The sequence below is a fragment of the Poecilia latipinna genome, unplaced genomic scaffold, assembly GCF_001443285.1.
Source record: "Poecilia latipinna isolate Pla-1442-1.1 unplaced genomic scaffold, P_latipinna-1.0 Scaffold319, whole genome shotgun sequence".
NCBI classification, from domain to species: domain Eukaryota; kingdom Metazoa; phylum Chordata; class Actinopteri; order Cyprinodontiformes; family Poeciliidae; genus Poecilia; species Poecilia latipinna.
In genome coordinates, this window is record NW_015112935.1 from 61,440 (window position 1) to 84,329 (window position 22,890).

A 22,890-nucleotide genomic window follows, 5' to 3' on the forward strand; every position below is an offset into this window, starting at 1 on the left:
CACATGTAAAGGCGGGCCCTCCCACCCCCCACTTGACTCACTTTTTTTTTTTTTTTTTACCCACAGGAAACCAAAAATGTGGATCCTTGGGACTTCTCATGGATCTCTCAAATGCACTTCAGCCTTATTTCATAAATGATACAATATGTTGGAGGAGATGACGTTTACAGGATTGGGCAATCAGATTACACAATACTACAATCAGTGCAGGTGTTGTTTTATTTATTTATTATTGAAACCTATCAAATTATTACAAAGTATAATGTAGCAACCATGCTGTTAAAATGTATTATATTCTTTTAGATATCATCTTTTTTTTTTAAAATTGACTTTAAGTGTCCTTATTTTTTAGTTTTGTAATTCCTTACTTGTGTCTGCGAAGTCTTAAAGCCGTTCAGTCATGTCACCTTTTGCTGCACCTTTTAAAACTTTCCACCAAATGATTGTAACATGTGGTCCCTGAGGCTGTGCTGATGGCTACTAAGCTAAAACATCTACTATGTTCGGTTGCAACTAAATGAAGTTCTAACTCCGACCGCTTCTGGTGTGAATACAGGCCAGCCTCGATCTGAACCAACAACAGAAAATGTTTTTATTTACTTTATGAGCCACCGTTGTCGGGCATTATGGTAATGTTGCTAACGCTAATTCTGCATGTTCTGATTGAACCGAAGGCGAACCCAATCTGCTGTTTTGTGCTTAGCGATGCTGCTGCCAGCATTTTGTGGGTATGGGGATGTAGAGTATCTCATCTAATTCAGCTTGCAGAACCCATTTGCCAACTCCAAAGACCATTTCCGGTGTGAATGCACCCTAAGTATAACACATCTTAGCTCCTTTCTTTGTACCAGTCACAGTGCAAAAAGGCCCATCCTGAGTCAATGAACATGCTAGTTTGTTTGCCCAGCAAGTCCACTTGTTTGCGGAGGTGTAAACTCTGATTTGGACAAAAAAAAAAAAAGCAAAGCGAATTCTGGTCCACATTCTGAATTCTGGTTTCGGTTTGGTTGAAGTGAACTCTGATGCATTTCGAATGCACGTGTGAAGGCTAAGCAAACAGGAGACTGCCCCAAAAGCAGGAAGGACAAAGGAACTAAAACAAAGATTTCTTTGGATAAATGCAACCAAAACAAATGCTTGTGTCCAGGACTAGTGGGGGAAGAGGTTTGCGCTGAGCCCATTGCTGAAGAGTGTTGGTTTGGCACATGTGCCAAAGAGAAATCCCACAATCGCTACAATCTGACGAGTCTCCAGTTTTGCTTAGATTTCAGGAAGAAGACAGTTATGGTCAGTGTCTTGATCAGAGGATTTTGTATCATTTCTTCGGTGCAGTGGCACCACAGGTGAGGAGGTAAACCGGTTGCTCAAAGGGTTTGGTATGCTTGACACGGTGCAGCGTGAAAATGAATTGCCTGAGCTGAAAATGTAACAAATGTTGCAATTGTGGTCGCCAATTGAATCAAGTCAGGTGTGAAAACACCCTAAAACTCCAGACATCAGTATTTTCTATAAGCACATTTTACTTCAGTTATTGCTACTTACAAGCTACTTTGGACTATTTTGTCTAGACTCTGAAATCTTTTACCTTTTTGGGTTTCTTGCACCATAGGTCCTGACTTTGACTGAGCCATTGGTAGTCCTTTACTCTGGCCTAAGCACTGTCCTCGTGGAGGTTAACCTATGCCCTTCCACAAGTACATGTCGTCAAAGATTTCCTCCCAGGATTATACTTTATTTAGTACCAAGCAGTTCTCATCAACTCTGATCCAACTTCCTTGTCGCTGACGAATGAACACATTCCCACAGCATAATGCTGCCACCATTATGTTTCACTGTGGGGATGGAGCCTGTCTTTGGTTTCATCTGGTCTAGATATCCACATGGCTTTTCACAAACAGGACTTTTTCTTACAGACAAAATTCACGGAGTGCTTTGGCTTCACATTTATGCACTACTTTTAATTAAAATAAAATGCACTGAAGCTTTGTGGATGCACAGATTGCTTAATATTCATTGCTAAAACTTATCGATCATATTATTGTTTCTTTCATGAATACATGTGGCAATGTTACTCTTTTTTCATCTCGTATGATTGCGTGCCTCTAATGTCTTAATAGGATCTATTCTAATTTAAATCGAGGTATATTTACCTTTGAATAGGTCATCACAGCTCACTCTTCATATTTGGCCTTCAGAAGGCTAATCTCATGCGAACTAAGTGTTGCTGTGGGGCGGAGGAAAGAAAGTACATTTTTAATGATTTAGCATTGAGTGGCTTTCTCTTCTATATACCGTCATCTCATTTCCATGATTTGTAACTACTTGGTGGCTGGAATTATACCTTAGGGAGAATAATTCCTTGGCAAAATACACACTGAGCAATTATAATTTCCGAGGATACTGAAAAATGACCCCCATTATTAAGCCTGTTTGATGATTAAAGCCAATGGATCATTGGAATTTTCTAAGGTCTGCCAGTGCTAAAAGGCTTTTTGTGTGTTGTAATTTGGAAATGGGGGGTGGAGAGGGGGTATTTATGAATGCAATCACACTTAAGTATTTGCGTACTTTATTTGTTTTGGTCATTTTATCGAGTAACAAATGTACCACAAGGGTTCAATATAAATGTATCCTACAAACACTGACAATAAAAAAAATGCTGAAGATAACCAGTGTAGGAGTCTGTTAATGCCATGGGAAACAAATTGCCATGTAGCAAGACATCCAAATTTCCCACAAAGTGTCTGGAATCTGGAGTAAACACACACACACACACACACACACACACACAAAAAAAAAAACCCAAGGGCATTACAGGTGCATCATGATGACGCACGCCAGTCATCAGTGTCCTCGGCAATGTCATTCCAAAGTTTGGGGGGGAAGAAGCTGCTGGAATGGGTTCAGCGAGGCGGACTTGTTCTCCCTATCCTAATTCTTTCTGACATTCTTTTTTCCTCTCACTCTATTGTTTTGATGCAAGCTGGTATCCTATTGGTAGAAATGAAAAGGCAAGTTGATTGATCAGACTGGGGGGTATTGATCAATGTGAACCTCTGCCATGACCCTTGACCTACCGATTGACAGCGGCCTCAGTAATGAGGCCTCAGTAAAAAGGCCATGGGATAGAGGTTTTGGGGAAGGGCAACTGTGGGGGAAAAAAAAAAAAAAAAAAAAACGAAACCCAAGGGAATGGGTTGTGCAGACACACAGATGCACACACAAACACAGTCCAATCAACTTGGCGCCATTGTTAGATTGCAATGCCCTCGATAACCCCAATTTGCATAATCGGCTTTTACATTGTTCAGCCCAGACACATTAAGGTGCAGCGTTTTGCATTGTTGACTCCAAATCAGCACGTGCCTATTGTTTGCTCATCTCAATGTTGCATTATGTGTTGTTGTCTTATGCTGCAGCATGTGTTTTTTTTTTTTTTTTCTTTTTTTTTTCTGCTTACTGACTTTAGCGTTATACTAAACACATTGCGCTTGGCTCATTGTGCTTCATTTCCCGACATCACAGTTGCACTGCAGCACCCCGCCATTGTTTACGCACTCCACAAAGCATGCTGATTGCTTGTGATCTAAGCAAGGCAAATAAGGTATGTTCTTCACAAAGCGAGCTGCGTTTTAGAAATGTTGTTGACCAGGTGCATTCTAGACATTCTTGCAATTTTTTTTGTCTTTGGTTATAATTTTGTCAGGGCTGCAGCTGTACATGGAGATGTTGTTTCTTTGGTTTTGATATGGTTTTTCAACCCCGAGCCGAGGCAAGGGGGAAAACTTCTGAGGAAATCAAACAAAGCGTTCAATCTCTTTGTGTACATGAAGTTTTCTTTTTTGGAAAACAAAGAAAGCGTGTGCATTTTTTCGACACACGCTCATGCCAACGTGCAAAACTCCACAGGCTCTGTGTAAACAACAAAGAACATAAACAATAAAATAAATATTTGTCAACTGTAATCAAATTGAAAACAGTAAAATTGATAAGAAACACACGTGCACACGCCAGTTTAAAAACCACGCTGCTGAGCAAGTTTTTAGTGTTCACAGCAGTATGGAAACATGAAGCCAAAAACAGGAAGGTCCCAAATTATTAATACACCCAGAAATAATAGTTTGAAAATAATCCCTTATTTTGACCCATATGCATCTTGTCATTTAAAATGGTATTTATTTATATAAAAATATAAACATGTCTCCTCCATAAATAGTACACATTTATCAAAAACTGTGTATTTTTGATGCATGAGCAAGACTGAGAGTCATAGTGGGTTTTACGCTACTTAAATAAACACTACTTTAAGATTTTGTATTGTTAGATTTTTTTTGACATTCCTTTGAATACATATTATTCAATCACTTGACAGAATAACTGAGGTTTGTTTTTTTTTTTTTCAGAGGGATTGTGCAAGCTTCTCCCAAAGATAATATTCAAACAACTTAAAATATACATAAAGTTGCGAAAAGCTACATTATAAACATCGTTACGCCCACCATTTTGGAATTATAGAGATTTATTATTATTAACTTTGAAGGATCTGTTAGTACATGGTCTCTTACCATTGAATAAGGTTCAATGGAGTGTAAAGTAAAAAATGGTTGATAACATATTCATTTGAACCCCACTTTAGGTTTATTGGAGTATGGGGTAAAGGTAGTGCAGTAAAAATTACTGTCCTTTTAAAAACAAATAGAAAGATTTATTAAAATTAGAATCAGCGTGGACATCTAAAACATTTATGCTTATTTTGGCAGATTCACAGTTCATCTGGAGTTCAGTATCCCTCTTTCTGTTTAATTAATTTACAATTATTTTTCTTATACATACTAAATTGCTTCAATGGGTTCTCAAGTTTGTTGTTGACCCTTCCTAGCCAGTTGATTAGTCTAGGACCGGTTGTTTGGGCTTCTATGCGGTTATTTATGTAGCTTTTTTTCCTCATGTATTCAAATAGATTCAGTGGAGATAGGAAAAGTTTTAATAATGACCGTGATTGTTTATAAGAGGTATTAAAAATCGACCTCAGAGGATAAAGCTTTTATTGTTGAATTGCTTGCTATATCATTTGAATAAACAATGAGATCCTATGCATAGCAATAGAAAAATTATTTTCCAACGAGGACTAACAAACATTCAGCGACTCTAATTAAACTTATTGCAACATCTATTTTTTATTTATTTTTTGTTGTTGTCGTTAATTAACTAATTCCCTTTCCATTTCTTACTGGAACAAAGGTACATTTACGTTTGAACAAATTAACTTGGAAAAAAATAAGAACAGTTGGAGAATCCATAAGGTGAATGAACATTGCATTCGCTTAACATTTTTCAAGTATTCATCGCTTCTGTTGCATTAGACAAACTCATGTGAGGGGTTCCTGATATCTTCCAAGAAATAATTTAAAGTTCTTACTCCTTTCCTGGAAAATTTGAGACATCAATTTGTGCCCAAAACTGTTGTTGGGGGCTTGATACCTCAACCTGGTTAATACCACTGCAGAAACCAGTCTACTGTGTATTTTTATGGACAAGCGTCACTGCAACTGTATTTCAAGTAGGCAGTCTAATGAGCTTTCTAACTATCTCCATATGGATGTGCTCTAAAGTCTAGACGGAGGGGCAGTAGTGGTGGTAAGCGATGGTGTGCTGACTGTGCCATACTCCCGCACTCCTGCACATGTAGCTCTTCCCCATAAAAACACCAGAGTTAAACCAAGGGCAAGCCTCACTTGTTTTGCGAACCACAGTGTATATGCATATTTACACATGTAGGCAGTGATATGTTATGTTGTTCATTGCCAATCCATATTTTGTCAAGAATCTCCATTGTTTTTCTTTTTCTTTCACGTTGCCTTCGTGTACTTATTTTTTTTTCTTTCTGAAGAATGCTGGCATTTTGAAAATGAACCAATAAACTTGCCTATCTTAGAACATTTTTACTAGACTGTGGAAGGCTTGTGTAAGATCTAATTATTGAAGTAGTTCTTTAATAATAATATATTAATAATGCACATTCTATTATCATCAAGAGATCAAACTGGCCACTTTTAAGTGTTAGAATTATCAACATGTAGTTTTTCTCCACTCCATGTGGATTATCCCTATGGGTATTCCACCATAGCTTTCCAATTTTGTCTTTGATGCAGCATCTTTTATTTGTTTAGAAGGGAGAAACCTGTGATTTAAGAACATTGCACGGCTCCATAAATCTCCCAATCAACAATAACCAGTTTCTTCAATTTGTGGATGGTGTTTTCCGTGTGATGTGTGATTTGTACTTTTGATTTTCTGCTACAGATAGAATTTTGCATGTACACCTAAAAGCGAGAATACGTTTCGCTGAGACAACCACTGGTGACTCCACAGAACCACACTTAAAAAAAACTGAACTTTTTATTAGACCACACAAGTAAAAGGAAAAAAGAAAAGTAGTTATATATATATATATATATATATATATATATAATTTAGCTCATTGTTGAAGTTACATAATTTCACATTAGTGGATAATTTCTATTATTTTTGGGGGGATCACTGAATAAAATGGTAGGGTTTCAAGAGAAATGCAAGAGATCGTAATAAAACAAAAATATTTCCCAACAGATGAATTCTTGTCTCTTGCAGGAGCAGGAAAAGAGTAGCAGACCTCTTTCAACTAGCTGGCCAGCAGTGTGCAGCAGCAGGTGGGGAAGGGTTTTTGTTTCATTTTCATTTATTAGCATATGTGACGTCTGTCCCCCCCGTTGAATATTTGCTGATATTAAACTCCACAGCTTGAGAAAAAATATTTTTCTACACAGTGAGAAAATTGCACTCACCAGCCTGACAGATTTCCTGCAAGTCAGTAATAATCTTATTTTCTGTCAAATCACCATTTCACATTCAACCCGCAACAAAAAGCAGATTCCATCTTCAGTTTATATTATGTCTCTGTCCAGCTGAATGCTACTCTTCCACGCTGAGCACATATTAATGACAGCTGTCACGGGCATTAGAGAAGATTAACCCCTATTCTTGCACGTATCTGCATTTTTTAGTAGTAGAAATATTCTGTGCTAAAGTAGGAACCACACCTCCATGTCAGCCAGTGCTTTCTTTTTACTGGAAAGTGCATGCGTGCCAGTTTTCACGGAAGCCTGGAAAACTCAGGCTGGTATCTGTTTGTGGGTAGAATGGGATAATACTCTTAAGTGCTTTAATGGATATTTTTGTAACGGTATTATATTTAGAAATAGCGACCACCTTACTAAGTTCTGGGTGAAACTAAAGCTTTTCTTCTCTAAATGCTTAACAGTTCCCATGAATATACTAATTTCAGCCTAATTTGCAAAGTTTTATAAAGACATGCCATTATGTTTTATTTTAACAAGAGCTCAGCTACGATAATCAACACAAGGTACTTAGATTTTCTTTCTAGAACAGCCACGGTACAGATTAAACTGAATGCATTAATGGATTATAGGACTGCGCTTTTTTTTTTTCTCTCCCCCACATTTGACTTGCACTTCTCCACACTCACTTGGATGATGTAGCAGGATTACAGCAGAGGACTGCAAATACGTTTACCACAAGTGATCAAGAGACTACATGGGCAGGATTGAGAAGCTGAACGCCGACGAGACAATCGAAACCAATGTCAGAAAAATGTTCGGCATGCCATCGCACGTGCAGATTTGCAATGAAATCTGTGTGCTAGTATATTTACCCACTTTATCAGGCTGTTCCTTTTTGGATATCACAGATGTAATCCCCCACTGGGTCAAAAGTGAGTGGCACAGGGGGCGGGGGGAGCCAAAAGTATGGCGGGGATTCAGATTTTTAATGCAGATAATCCTAACAGTGTCACTTACAGATATAGCTCTTTATTTCATACTAAATATGTAGTTTACCATTAATATAGTAAACATAGATTAATCCATAACATAGTTTTGATTTAGTTTGTGTTGCTCTTTGTCGTAGGGGAATATTCATAATGTTTTCGTCACACTTTAACATATTGCACTTTAAAAAAGAGCCAGTAGATTTAATTGCCGTTTACCATACATTTTAAGCACAGTTTGGGATTCTTTCCTTCACAAAGGATTATCTGAGGAGTTTGTGCTTTTCACTCTTGCCCCATCTGATCTTAACGTAATGCTTCTTTGATGGTGGTTTGCACTTTGTGGACTAACTCGGATCTGCCATGCGATTTGCAAAATTGCGTAGGGGCCTATATGGATTAGAACGTCACAGGTCATTGGGTTAAAGTGGGATGTTGCTTTCCTGGGTCCACAAATAACCAACAATCGGCCTGTTTACAAAAGAAGACATCAAAACGTTTTACGACTTGCAAATAGAAGAGATATGGGTGGAAAGTTGTTTGATATATTGAAATTATGATTGGTCTGGCCATAGATGGGTTGGCTGATGTTATCCAGAAACAGTTAACCGAGACCTTACATAACAGAAGACAACCATAATTTGAGCATATAAAAGATACATGATATTTCTGACTAATTTGTAAATAAACTTGTGAAGTAATTGCATTTTCTGGGCATTAATACTTTAAAATTACACCACTTTATAATTTAAAGAGTTGACTGACCAAAAGAGAAGAGTAAAATTTCAAACAGAAACAAATTTGTAGGAAGTGTTCGAGACAATCACCCAAAGGAAAATTTACCACACAAGTTTATATACAGTGTTTATTTTAAATGTACTTGAAGTCCGTGATTATTTCCTAAGGTGTTCTTGTAGCAACTTTCAAACACTTTTTAAACTAACAAACTTCCTCTCTATATCTCTCCCTCCCCACTGCCACTCCACCCACCAATACCTGGGGACACAAAAAGAAATATGTGGCTCAAAAGTCACAAGACCATATGAGGAAGAAAGTAAATATTTAATGTTTGTTCCTTCTTCTCTTTATGGCTGGTGGCAGCTTTTAGCTGTCTGCACACACATTTGCTATAAACAACAGGAGGAGAACAGACAGGAAACAGGAAGATTTCAGCTGTCTGAATGTTTCTGAATGCAAAGGTAGTTTTGTTTTTCTGTATGTGAGAGTAATTTGCAGTTTAACAGAAACATTGCATAGAAAAAAAAAAGTTTCGCTTTCAGTTAGCTGCTTGGGCCTTTGAAAGGTTTTACACCAAGCTCAAAGGCTTAAAAGTATTGTCTGAGTGTTTGATTTTGAAATTCACATCTGTCAAAAGTGACAGTCGGTAAACATCAGCATGCTTGAGTGAGTCAACCTGAAACGTACACATCCGCAACACTTTTTCAACATTTGGCAGACATAGACATGAGAAAAGAACGAAACAGTTCATGTACATTGCAAAATCTAGCAAGTTGTTTCAAATGAAAAACTGGAAGGCTCGATAAATTTGAAATAATTTATAAAAGAAGTTGTAGAACCATTACTTGGTTGTCTTAAAAAATGATGCACTGTGTGTGTGTGCGTGCGTGCGTGCGTGTGTGTGTGTGTGTGTTTTATTGATTGGATTTAATAATAAAACAAACTCCCTGGAGTTGTTGCCAAACAACAAAAATTATTTGCGAGCTTTTTTGAGTTAGTTACTTTAAGTTGGAGTAGTAATTTTCTTGAGTCTGCTAATTGTTTTCTTCCTTAAAAATCTGGTGAACTTAGTAAAATGTATTGGTTGCTTGAAAATGGTGTTCTGTGAGAGATTGTGGGTTTTTGGGCCAATTAGGACCATTTGTTACCTCTATAAACAGGCGAGAGCTTGATTTGTTTTACTAGTAATGAGTCAGACTTTTTCCCATTTGCTGTTGGACTCCATCAGGCTCACCAGTTCTGTTTATAGCTTTAATAGACATAAATCACTTGTCCACTTGATCAGGTTTTGGTCAGATGAGAGCTTTCATGAACGGACCCAACATTGCAGAACAAGAATGCATTTGAATGGAACTCGGTTGAATTGAAACAGAGCGGTACACAAAAAAAAAAAAAAAAAAAAAAAAAAAACTGCCTTAGTTTTGTGAAGATTGGAGTTGCAGACTCCTACATATGGTCAGTGGGTCAAGTGAGTTTTTGAAAAGAGGGGAACTGCAATTTGCTCAAGAAAACATTACAAGTGTTTAGCCGTTTAGGGTTTTTAGTTCATGTCTCTTTGGTTTCTCAATAATGCTGAAAGCTCGCATGTGTTGGATATCACCCACTTGATTCATGATTTGTGAAAGACCAATGTATGTATCTCAGTCGCAGCCTTGCCTTTGTGGGTTCATGATGGAACCATTTTTTGAACATATCGACTGTCTATCAGGAGGGAAATTGATCAATGTATTCCAATACACAACGTATGTGAGCAGAAATGCTTTGAGGAGAAATTTGACAGATTTAATGAGTCGACCGGCCCAAACACGCATATTCAGGCTGTCTTCAGAAAACAGCATAGTTTCAATTATATGTGAGATTCCAGCAATATTATGAATATCTATCCCCATAATTTATTAAAAATACTTTACAACATTAAAAATAAACCAAAATTCACTGGGTTAAGAGCACGGAAAAGGTTCAACTACAGTTGTGAAACAGGAGAAGTGAAGGTCTAAAATGGCAATGTGTGGGTACAAAATTATGGGGTGGTTTTAGTGCCATAATTATGATTATTGTGCAATTTATGGTACTAAAATCATGCCATATGTTCTGGTTCCATATTATAACACAGTTTTAGTGCTATAATTAAAACTATTGCGCACCCAACAGAGGCTAATTACTTGTCACGGAACACTATATCCTTTCCACAGCCAGTTACTGATCTGATTAATGATAGATCGGCACTGTTGAGTGAGTAGCTAATGCTATCTGTGCTAATAGACAGCAGAGGAAGAAGCCAATTCAGTTGGTGACTAGGCATGCTAGTCACTAGCCTCTCTAAAGTTACAATAGTCTTCTTCTCATTTGCCAGCCGCTCAGTTACCAGTGTCGACTATCATTAATCAGATCAGCAGCTGGATTCGGTATGGATATAGCCTCTTGTGTCAAGGAAGTAGCTACAGCTGAGAGCGCAGTAATTATGGCACTGAAACCATGTCATACAATGTAGAGGTATGAATTATGTACATGGACAAAGTACTGGAATTTTCCATCTTTATTAATGAACTTTTGTTTCTCAGCTGCCTTAATTTGTTTGATTAAAAGGCAAAGATGATTAGAAGTTGAGTTTAAGGAGCTTTTTTTTTTGCCAACTTAAATCAATCAACTAAATAATATTAGCTCATCCATTAACCCATAAATCAAAATGTAACCAAAAACAAGCTGTTCAGTTTCGAAAGAGAACAATACTAAGAATAGCTTTTCTTCATTTAGATCACGATTTTGTCTTTGTTGTTGTTTAAAATCTTAAGCATAGCATTTGCCTTAATCTCTCTCAATTTTAAATTCAACAATTTTAATAAGTGCTGAGAGTGATAAATAAGCCTATCTGCAATATCAGTTGTGACTAATGACACCACACAAAACCTTTTTACAAACATAATCGGGCTTAGATTGGACTTTATGCCCCTTATACTGCCTGGTAATGATCTCCTGTTGTGCGACGTGTGCAAGTGTTGGATTGTTTAAACTGTAGCCGCTAGAGGGATACATATACGCTTCACAAACTCTAAACATCATCGTATCACTGTGTACCGCGAAGGGAACTGCCGTCAGTGAGAGTTGGCTACCTGTGTGACTTCCCACTATGAAAACACGCGCACACTCTCTCTCTTTCTCTCTCTCTCTCTCTCTCTCTCTCTCACACACACACGCACACACACACACACAACGTGCATGTACAGCACACACACACACACGCACACACGCACGCACGCACGCATGCACACAGAAAGCCCCCGAACGTTTGAAACATGACTTGTTCTTTAACTGAGTTTTGAGAGTAGCTGGATGCGGACGTCGGGCTCCGACTCCTTCCTCCAAGTGTAGGCAATCAGTGAGGACCGCGATGGTTAGTGTTGCAGCTCTCTGTCCCTCTGCCTCTCCTGCGCCTTAACTGATATATCATAGTGAATTTCAACTTTTGTACTGCCACACAGACTAAAAGGGAAGTTCTGTTTTCTTTTTTTTATTATTGTTTCATTTTTGATCTCCATTTATCTCCCTTTTCTCTGTAATAAATATGAGAGGTCGGGTGGCTGTCACTTGGATTTTAATAGGCTGTGTGCCATTTCTTATGCTGTTTTACGAGTAGGATAAGGAAACAACAAAAAGGTGTGACAAGAGGTTGGCGGACAACTGTGGATTTCTACGAGTTACTCCTACCTTCCAAAGGGACTGAGGGGGGCATCGGCCAGACCCCCCTCTTGATTGATTAGTTATTAGTCATCCCCTTGGCTAAATGGGACCCACTGAAAAGAACCCGTGGAACACATACATGAATGAAATATTCCTGTGTCCCCTGAATGTCTCCAGAGTAGTTTTGCTTAAGAGAGGGGGTCGTGGCTTAGCAATATAAAGAGGGAAAAACAGCATAGCTTTATGGGTTTATTTAGACAGTTTATACGGTTTGACATTCTGCCGCTGTAAAAAGAGAGAAAGGAAAAACTCGGGAGGATCCTAAACAGAGGAACATTTTGGACATTTATATTTTTCAGTTTTTTTTTTTTACTTGTTTATTTTATTTTTCTTTTACCTCTTATTTTTGATTTTTCTTCTTCTTCCTTTTTTTTTTCTTTTTTTTTTTTTTTTTTTTTTTTTTTTTTTTTTTTTTTTTTTTTTTTTTTTTTTTTTTTTTTTTTTTTTTTTTTTTTAGCTTTTGTCCGAAAAATGAAACTTTGGACATCACCCTGGGTGTCTTGCCTGGTGATCCTCATCCTGTGTTTTGGATCAGAGTGCGGGATAGTCCGGAGAAAAGGGAGATCCAAGAGGGAGCTGGTGCGCATTAGGGAGGCGAGAGCCACCATCCCAGGGGCTTGTGCCACACGTCTGCCCCGGGGCAAGCGGTCTTTACCCGGGCTGGAGCGGCGGGTGCTCCGCCAGCGCCGGCGCTCCTCTCACGCGGAGGAAGACTCTCCAGAACGGGGGAAGGCTGTTTATTTTACCGGTCGGGGAGATCAACTGCGTCTGAAGCCCGGCGTGGAGATACCGAGAGGGAACTTTACTCTGGAGATGTGGATCAAACCGGAGGGAGGTCAGCGATCGCCCACAGTGATAGCAGGTAGAATTTCTATCTTTTTATTATCATTCCAACTCAATTGTGAGAGTTGGAAGTGGATTAATGTATCATGGTTTTGTGCTGTTTTCCAAAAGAAGCAACGCGCAGAGTTTAAAATGAGTTAATTTATCAGACTAGACAATGATGTAATGCTCTGAAAAGTGCAGCGGATATTTTAGGTAACGCACCGGAGACTTTAAAAAAAAAAAAAAAAAAAAAAAAAAAAAAAAATATATATATATATATATATATATATATATATATATATATATATATATATATATATATATATATATATATTATTACTGCATTAAAGTTTCCCACCTTATAGGGAGAACATTAGTTTGACAAGATTTTCCTTTAAGCACAAATTTATTTTGGTCTATTATTAATCTTTACATCCATGATTTGTCCTATAAGAAATCTTAAAGCCCATAGAGAAAATATGGACATCAGTTATAGGCTACTGCATCTTTGACCGGCAGCTGATGTCACTGTGCGTAAAATGTAATTACTCTGAGCCGGCTTGGCTATTTTAAAGCTATGATGTAATGGTCAAAACTTTGTGCGCGAGCACGTCACGTTCGGCACAAAACGGGAGAGATCCGTCGGAGGGATATGTGGAGGCGCTCAAAGCTCGCAGCTCACGCCGCAAGCCCGAGTGTCCCCCCTCTCGGCACTCCACCTTCCACCCCCATCACCAAATCGACACCTCTGGATTGGCTACCGGAGTTACGAGATGGGAGACTGCAAGATGTAGGGTTTCCCCTCATGTGCAGACGTGTAGGTGCGCTTTTTTAATATATATTCCGGAGGCTTTACACGCGCTCCTTGCAACGCCGACAACTGTGCGAAACCATCGGTTCTAATTTAAGACTCAGTCAGACTGGAGGTGATGCATTAATATTCAGCGATAAAGGCAGATGTAGGTGCAGGGTCACTTCAGCAGACGGATCCCTGCCGTCAGGGGAAAAGCTTGCTGTCTAGTGCACACTGCTGACTGCAGTCATGCGTACAGGAGCCCCACAAAAGCGTTAATACTACACCATTTGTTTTTGACCAACAGCGCTTTTTGTGCATTATCTTTTTTCACTGACATAAATACATCTTTTTTTTCTTTTTTTTTACCATTCCTTACCGATAGGGAGCGTTGCAAACACAAGTCATTGCTTGCTGTACAGATGTCTGCCGGTGAACTGAGGTGAACTGAATTGAACTCAGTCCTCCTTGCCCTCCTGTAAGCCAGTCTGCATTGAGACGTTCGAAACAATAAAAGAAAATTTACATGCCTCTCCGTCTCCCCTCCCACCCACGACCCCTGTCTGTCAGACCCTCAGACCTCAAAACATCCCTCTTCTGTGATCACATAAATACTCAGTGGTGTGTCTGTCTGCCATACAGAACACTTTTACGTAATGTTAGCCAGTTCCGCAAACTCTTGAACGACAAAAGCCACCTCTTGTGAGTCTCAAACGAAGCTGAGGGAGTTGAGGGAAGGACTGCTGAGACCCAAGCTACACTTTGATTTTCCTCAGTACCATATCAGGAACATATGTTGGGTTTATAGAATCTGATGCAAGAGAAACACAAGCTCCAACTTCCAAATGGTTGTCCAAAAACACCCCTGACACAACTTCCAGCTCAAATGGAGCATCTTTGCAAATAAGCTATGAAATCACTTTATTTTCTGCAGGTGTTGTTGTTGTGCCCAGCCCCCTCATCTTGTTCTGACTCCTCCTGAGTAGAGATTAGTATTTATGCATAATCTTATGTGTGCATTTTTAAGACTTATGTCCATCAGTGCACCAGAAAGCATTGATTATTGTATTTGTTGCCAAAAGGCAACAAATACAATCAAACAAATTCAGCAGAGCCTAATCTTTTAAATCTAACTCAGCCCACAAGAATCCGACTGCCTCTAAAAATATTCTAACCCCTTGTTTTGATCCCAGCACGGTGTTGTTTGTGGCTGCTGCTTTTTTTTTTTTTTTTCTTTAACTGTTATTGACCACTGCAATATCTGTTTACTCCTTTTTTTCCCCTCCTCCAGAATGCATTTTGTTACATCAATGCTTACGGTGATGTTTTCGCTGACCTTTAGAAAGCTTGTTTTCAACTTACGGGTGCATGCTGACTTAACTGGTTTCTCAAATGCACAACAACCCTCATCAGTAATTTTTCCAGTTAAGTTTGTAAGTTACATTTAAGTAGAGAGCTTTGAAATCTGATAGGATGTAGGTGACAGTAATGTTTACCAACTCTACATGCAGTATTTGCTGTTACTGTTAAAAGTGAGCACATGTTGTTAATTTTGAATAATTGTAATAAAATAAAAATACATTTAAAACTAGCACAATGCTTTTCAAAAATAGTCGTGGCCTCTTGAAACTTTCCGCCACATGCTTCAATGTTTGTTTGTTTTTTTGTATGTAAACAACATGAATTAGTGGATAAAAGGTCAAGTGGAAAGAACAGGATGCATGGCTTTCAATATTTTTATTCAAAGATAGACCAATGTGAAAAGTATGGCATACATTTGAACTCAGCCCTTCGAACTTTGCACAAAGTTGACCCAGTTTTAGGTTTTGTTCAGCCTCTATCAGAATTTCTCCATCCACCCATCTTATAATCTACTCCAACCTGCTTCCCTGGCCTTCCCACAACATGATGCTGCCAACGCCATCATGGCAGTGGAAACAGGATTTTTAGGGCAATTCGCAATGTTGGTTATCCACCACAAGTGGTGTTTTGCATGCAACACAAAAAGTGAAAGTTTCCTCTTATTTGACTAGACCGCCTTAATCCACACCTTTGCTATGTCTCTTACATGGCCTGTGGAAAACTGCAAACAGTATTCCTGATGGCTTTTTTTTTTCATTAAATGCTATCTTATTGCTTCTGTTCTTCTTGCTGCCAAACTTGTGGAGTGCACCGTTTATAACTACCTCTAAACAGATTCTGCCTTGCTAGTTGTGGATCTCTGCAGCTCCTCCAGAGTTACCATGGTTCTCTTGTTTGTATGTCTAATTAATGCTCTTCATCCTCTGGTTTCTGGCCACGCCTAAGGTATCTATTGTGCCATATTTATTTTGTTTTTGCACAGTAGACTGAATAGTGCTCCATGATATGATATGACAGGGTGCCACTTTAAGACAACATTCTATGCAATATGGCATGAAACCAAGTTAGTCAAATTATGTTAGTTAAAGGAATGTTTGTGAATAAAAAGTCTGAATGCCCAGACCTGATATGTGTCTTTCTCCTTAAGGAGTACGGTTTCATATTACATTATCTGATGATGATGATGCAGAGTGACAGGGGTTTTCTAAGACTCTCCCAGCCCAGTAGGATTATATTGATTATGGCGATGATTTCCCATGCAGTCCTGTCTGACGGCTTGAAAGTCACATGCATCCAGCGTGGCCTGGCACACAGAGTACTTGAAACTTTTATTTCTGTTGACTTTGATGACCATGGATTTGAGCAAATGAAAAATTCACGTAGCATTACATTTGGATATTACATGGAACCAGTACCTTTAAAAACAACAACAAAAATAAAAAAAAACAACAGAAATGCTACCCAAATATGTGTTGATTTTTGCACATGGACTCATTGAAAGGTGTGTGCTTACTTTTGACTCTTTCTGCATGAATCACTGCATCAATGTGGCACAGCAAGGAGGTGAACAGCCTGTGGCTATGCTGAGGTGTTAAGGAAGCTCGGGCTGCTTCAGTGATGGCCCCCAGGTTGTCATCAATACTGAATGTGGAAACTTCACACTGGACTTTGAGCAATTTGGATTACAGTGGTCTTCTATTTTCCTCCAGATTCTGGCACCTTTATTTCCAAATGAAATGTAACATTTACTTCAATCTGAAAAGAGGACTTTGGACAACTGGCCAACAGTCCAGATGTTTTTTTCTTAGCCCAGGTGAGACACCTCTGGCACTGACTGTAGTTCTTTACACAGGGAATGTTACACTTGTAGCCCTTGCCCTGAATATGCCAGTGGGTGGTTGATAGCTTCTGTTGAAGTAGTAAATACAGCAGCAATCCACTCTATGTGAATCTACCCCAGATGCTGGGATGAACTTTGCTTGCCATAAATTTCAGGCTGCAGTTATCCTTGTTCTTTGTGCACCTTCTTCTGTTATGCCTTTTCCTTCCACTTAATTTTCCATTAATATGCTTGGGTAGAACACTCTGTTAACAGTCAACTTTGTTAGCAATGCCCTTTTTAGCATACTCTCCTTGTGGAAGGTTCCAGTGACTGTTAATTTGTACTTTTTGTAATTTCCCATGTATTTGCATAAGGAACAAAAGTTACCTCTAGGAAACTATACACACACAAATTCTCACAACACACAGAATGACCCACAACTGGGACATCAAGTTCTGTATCCAAGTGTTAAGCAAACTCTGGTGTTCCCTATTAGTCTTTGCATCCGGGTCATGCTGTGCTATCCCGCATCAAAGAAGAGGGAAAAAGAAAAGAATCACAAAAGAAATGGTGGCAATCTTCCATGACCTGTTGGAAGCAATTATATGCAGACGCTAGCAGATAATTGCTGTGATAAGAGATATATCTTGGTGCTTTCACCCAGTGTGAAGGTATAAACAAAAACATTGAAATGTTACCCTAGCTTGTTTTTATGTTCTCCTACGTTCTCAGAAAGTGTCTAGGTGATCTTATATGAATTCAATTGTGATACTAAGAGGGAGATAAATAAGCTTGAGATTATGATTAATAAACTACTCTAGAATTGTCAAAACATTCATGGACATAGTTTTGCCTCAGTTAGAACTTTTAACTTTGTTGGAGTATTGCATCCTTACAGTCACTTTTCTTTGGACACAATTGAAATAAGTCACTTCAATGACATTTTTCTAATTTTTATTTTTCCCTTTTTTTGACCTATTTCTTCCACTGTTTTCTCCTCAAATTGCTCTGATCACTTTAGCATAAAGATGAAAAAGACTCTTGCTCTCAGAGCCAGAGCATTTGAAAAGTAAACGAGTCTTAATTATTCCCTTCCTCTCTGCTTTTTATCAAGTCCCTGTGACATTTTTCATTTTTATTGCATGTGTGCTTTTTGACTCTGTCATCTTTACATAGTGTGTTGGTATGGGAAAACCCCCCAAAAACAAACAAACAAAAGGAAATTACTGCCTGGGTGCATGCATCCATATGTGTGTTAATTGGGAGACACAAATGTGCTTTAACTTATCTGCTCATATACATATTTGTCAGTTCTTGATTATTCATATATATACACACATGTGTGTGTGAGTGTATGTGATTGTATGATTCCTGGTGCCCACAGTGTTAGGTCTGGAGAAGTGCAGTGCACTGGATTAATTGGGCATGGCAGAATTATGACAGCTGTTTACACAAGAAACCCTATGAGGACTTTAGCACACCTTTTAGCTCTGAGTACACAATGTGACAGATGGAAGGTTTTTCCTTCCAGCATTTTGGAAGCCTGAACACATCTACCCGAGAATTGACCTTGATGTTGAACTCAACCCAATGTTTTGAGGATTTGTGTACTAAATCCCAAGTTAATGAATGTATACTGTTGTGTGTATTTAATTAGAAACAGGTCAAAGTAGCTAGATGTCTCTGCACCATTAGCCAGCCTGTTAATACCATTAGTCTCAAACTGTGGTACATGCACCACTGGTGGTACTTGGAATGGGTTTAGTGGCATTCCGGAGAAATGTTGGTATTACGTATCTGCAAGGCAAATTCCCAGGACTCCCAGTCATTACTATAATCTGTTTTGGGGAGCTTTCTTGTTTCTCATTCAAATACATTAATGATGGATTAATGTGGACCGAACCAAAACTTTTACATCTGTTTTTTTAACAGGAATAAGCTACACAGCTACATAAAATTAACTTCACCCCTGAAATGATGACAAATACCATATGAATCTTGTAGCTCCAGATATTAATCATTCAACAACATGATATCAAGGGGAACCAGATGCTCTTAATTGTGTGTTCTAGTACAACTTGTCCAAATATAAATTAAAACATGCTTAACAAATATATTGACTGCTTTCAGTTATTTTTACACAATGGTTTTATTCATTGACAAAATCAGCCTAAATCTTTAGTTTAGTTTAAAAATGTGCACGGTTTAAAATCCAGCAAATATTGATAAAATCAACTTTCTGCCAGAAAGTAAACTTTTTTTATAGCTTGTTTCTCAGAAACATTCTGAAAAATGTAGCAAACTGTGATTTTTGTGCACCTTTACATTTCTACTGCTACATTCGTAGTTCTATTGGATTTTGGAAATGGGGACACTATTGCATAACAACAAGTGCTGAGATGGTGCTTATTTAATGAAGTTTAACAACCACTAACTTAAAAATATAATTATAATAAATAAGAAATTAAGTCATCCAGGTGGGCATGTGCTCAAGCAAAGATGTAAACATAGTTGTGATCATCAGCTTTACTCCATATAAAGGTATGATAGGCAAGTATGAAAGGTATTTACAGAAATCTCAAGTGCTGATCTCAATGTTACCTGTTAAGAACACTTCATAGCTCTTGGAACTGGGTGTGTGGGTCAAAGATTGAGTGTCTCTTTGTGGGTAGGAATAATTACTTGAAAGCCCATGAAGTGCCTCAAGAGCAGAGTCCAGCTCTATCACCTGTGAACACACCATTTCCACTCTCTGAAAAGAACCTTTTTAAGGCATTTCAGCAGGCCCTAAGCTAACAAACAAACAGTAAGCATTCAGAGATCCCCTAAGAAGTAAAAACACATTACCATCCCGAAGCTGACAGGCAGGGTCCAAGTGAAACAGGAAAAAAGTGTTTCGGTGCCTCTGCAAAAACAAGGCCTTAGCAGAAAACTAGCTGTTTCTGGCAACCCCCACTTGCAGGAGACGTTGCATGTACAACTTTCAATGTACTCAATGTTAACATAAACATAAATATATACAGGGGACATTTCCATGGGGTCTCCCTTAGTTAAACATACACTTCCACCTAATTTCCAGGATAGCATAGTTTTAGATATCAAAAGGACCAATCATGGCAAAACCCTTATTTTGAATGTTACCAAAATGTTTGGTTTTTCTCTAGAAAAATACCTTGAAATCAATTCAACAATCATTTATTTTTTACAGAAAAGTCAATCACACCTCTATTTTAGATTTACACATAACCTCAGAAATAAGACAAACATATGTTAATTTACCTTTGTTTCCTTCTCTTTCCAGGCCTGTATGACAAATGTTTCTACGCCTCCAGTGACAGAGGTTGGCTGCTTGGGATCCAGGCTGTTAGCGAACATGGAAACCGCGATCCTCGGTTCTTCTTTTCGCTCAAAACTGACCGCGCTCACAAAGTGACCTCCATCCACGCTAATGTTCGTTATGTACCTAACCAATGGGCATATGTGGCGATCACATATGATGGTGTGTACATGCGGCTGTTCGTCAACGGGGCCCAAGTTGGTGTTAGCCGAGAGCAGTCAGGTGATGTCTTCAGTCATATGACCAAAAAGTGCAAAGTGCTAATGATTGGGGGGAATGCACTGAATCACAATTACAGAGGGGCAGTTGAAAAGGTGGGTTTGTGGAGGCAGGCCCGTGGACAGAGGGATATTATCAGGGATATGCAGGGCCATGAACACCCCAGAGATCTACCTCACTTGGTCATACGCGAAAACTTTGAACACCCAGGCCGCAAGTGGTTGACAGTTAAAGATGGCAATTTTCCTCAGCCAGAGAAGCAAGGCCTTGGACAAAAAGAATATCTAGGCACTGACAGCATGGGAAATACTGAGGGATTATTGGACACAACTCTAGAACCTCCAACTTGTGGCCAAACTGTGTGTGACAATGTTGACGTCATTAAAAACTACAACCAGCTTTGGACTTTCCGTCAGCGAAAGGTAGTCCAGTATCGCGTTGTAAATATTTGGGATGATGAAAGGAAGAGACCAACTGTATCAGACAACCAAATTATCTTGCAACACCAGAAGCTGAATGATGCCTTCAATCCCTACAATATATCCTGGAATCTCAGCATTCATAATGTGACCAGCTCCTTCCTACGTGACCGCTTGATTCTTGCCAACTGTGATATTGGCAAAATTGGCAATGATGAATGTGACCCTGAATGTAACCATCCACTGACAGGGTTTGATGCAGGTGACTGTCTGTTTGGGCATCCAAGCAACTGTCCTAATCACAAACTGGGAAATGGAGTATGTGACGCTGAATGTAACTGCGACACATACTTTTATGATAACGGCGATTGCTGCAATCCCAATGTGACGGATGTGACCAAGACCTGCATCGACAGCTCCTCTCCACACAAGTAAGGTCCTTGTTTTTAAAGTTTTTATACTGCTACCATATTTGTCCTTTTTTTTTTTTTTGGAAGTTTCACATGATTTTAATCCACTAAAAAGTTCCAACTAATCACAACATTGTGCTTCATTTGATGAATATTTTTACTGACATTACACAAAGTACACACTAAGGCCTCTAATGACTTTCCTAAATCAAACAGCAATTCTTTTCGTACATGCATCCCTTAGGAAAGGCTTTTTTTGGTCTGGCCTCACTGTTTCCTTACTATTTGGGCTGACGCTTAGAGTAACCCAACTCCCAGCCTGTGTGGCCAGGAAAATCCTCTGGGGTAGCCAGTCTAATCTAGCCTTGGCCTTGTTCAATCAGTGTTCCACACTCAAGCAGGACAAAACAAATGCAAGATGATGACTTTCCTGGTAGCAAATGTGGAGGCCAGACTGTTCATTTCTCTGTCCAATTTTCAACACTTCCCTTCTTTTTTTTTCCTTCTGTTTTTTATACCCAGTGGTCTTAATTAAGCTGGCTTAGTTGGAGATTGGAGCTGACTTGGAGGAAGCGATAACTTAAACAGAGTGTAGGTCCAATAGAGGTCAAAAATAAAGGCTAGCATGCCTGTTTCTTGTAACAAATGGGATGATTTCTTAGACACATTCCCACATGTCAAGGAAGGGGAGTTATAGTTCCCTGAATCCTGGTGGTAATGCATTTTCAGAGGAAAACACAGATGACAGTATTTCTTGTGTGTGATTGAACAAATATTGCATATTTTCTAGGTTATTGGGGTTGCATCCACATACAGAAAAATATTGGGGTTTTTTTACACAACATCAAGGCAATTTCTTGTTTTTGTGGTAAATTTATTGTGGTTACTAGATGATGAGTAAAGTCCTTAGAGGGAATTGTCTCTGGAATTTGCTGCAATAATTTTTAGCCAGACCTCCAATAGCATGATTGTTTGATTCTTGGTACACTGAAAGTCAGCACACCAAAGTAAGACATTTTTGTGGACAGCATAGCAGACTATCAGGGGTATTTCAGAAAAAGAAAATAAGTTACCAATATTTTAGCCTGTCATGTGAGGACACGTGAAAGACAAAACAAAGTATCTCGCATGTTGTGTTTTTTCCTCTCTTTTTCCTACATGATGATAAGAATAATTAAGATAAGTCTATTTTATCTATAGTTCTGTTTTAGAAATTACCATTTAAGTTAAAATGACCACAACTAACCTAAAAATTATATCTAATCACAACAACAACAACAATAACAAAACCTCTTCACCAACTTAGTCATCAGCAGACGCTACCCAGATAGCACAGAATGATTGAAACAACATTGAATCAATGTCAGCCAGAAACATTGAATCAACGTTGAACGCTGACATT

At 38.7% G+C, this 22,890-nt stretch overlaps 1 protein-coding gene across 1 annotated transcript in view; it reads left to right on the top strand.

The window, feature by feature from the left end:
- Positions 1-12,695: 12,695 nt before the first annotated feature.
- The window catches only part of pappaa (pregnancy-associated plasma protein A, pappalysin 1a), a 119,284-nt gene continuing 109,089 nt past the window's right edge, over positions 12,696-22,890 (top strand). Inside the window, exons 1-2 of the mRNA XM_015034981.1 lie at positions 12,696-13,163; positions 20,405-21,509. Of these exons, the coding sequence (XP_014890467.1) occupies positions 12,773-13,163; positions 20,405-21,509 (1,496 nt within the window). The 5' untranslated portion in view covers positions 12,696-12,772. The remainder of the gene's footprint in view (positions 13,164-20,404; positions 21,510-22,890) is intronic.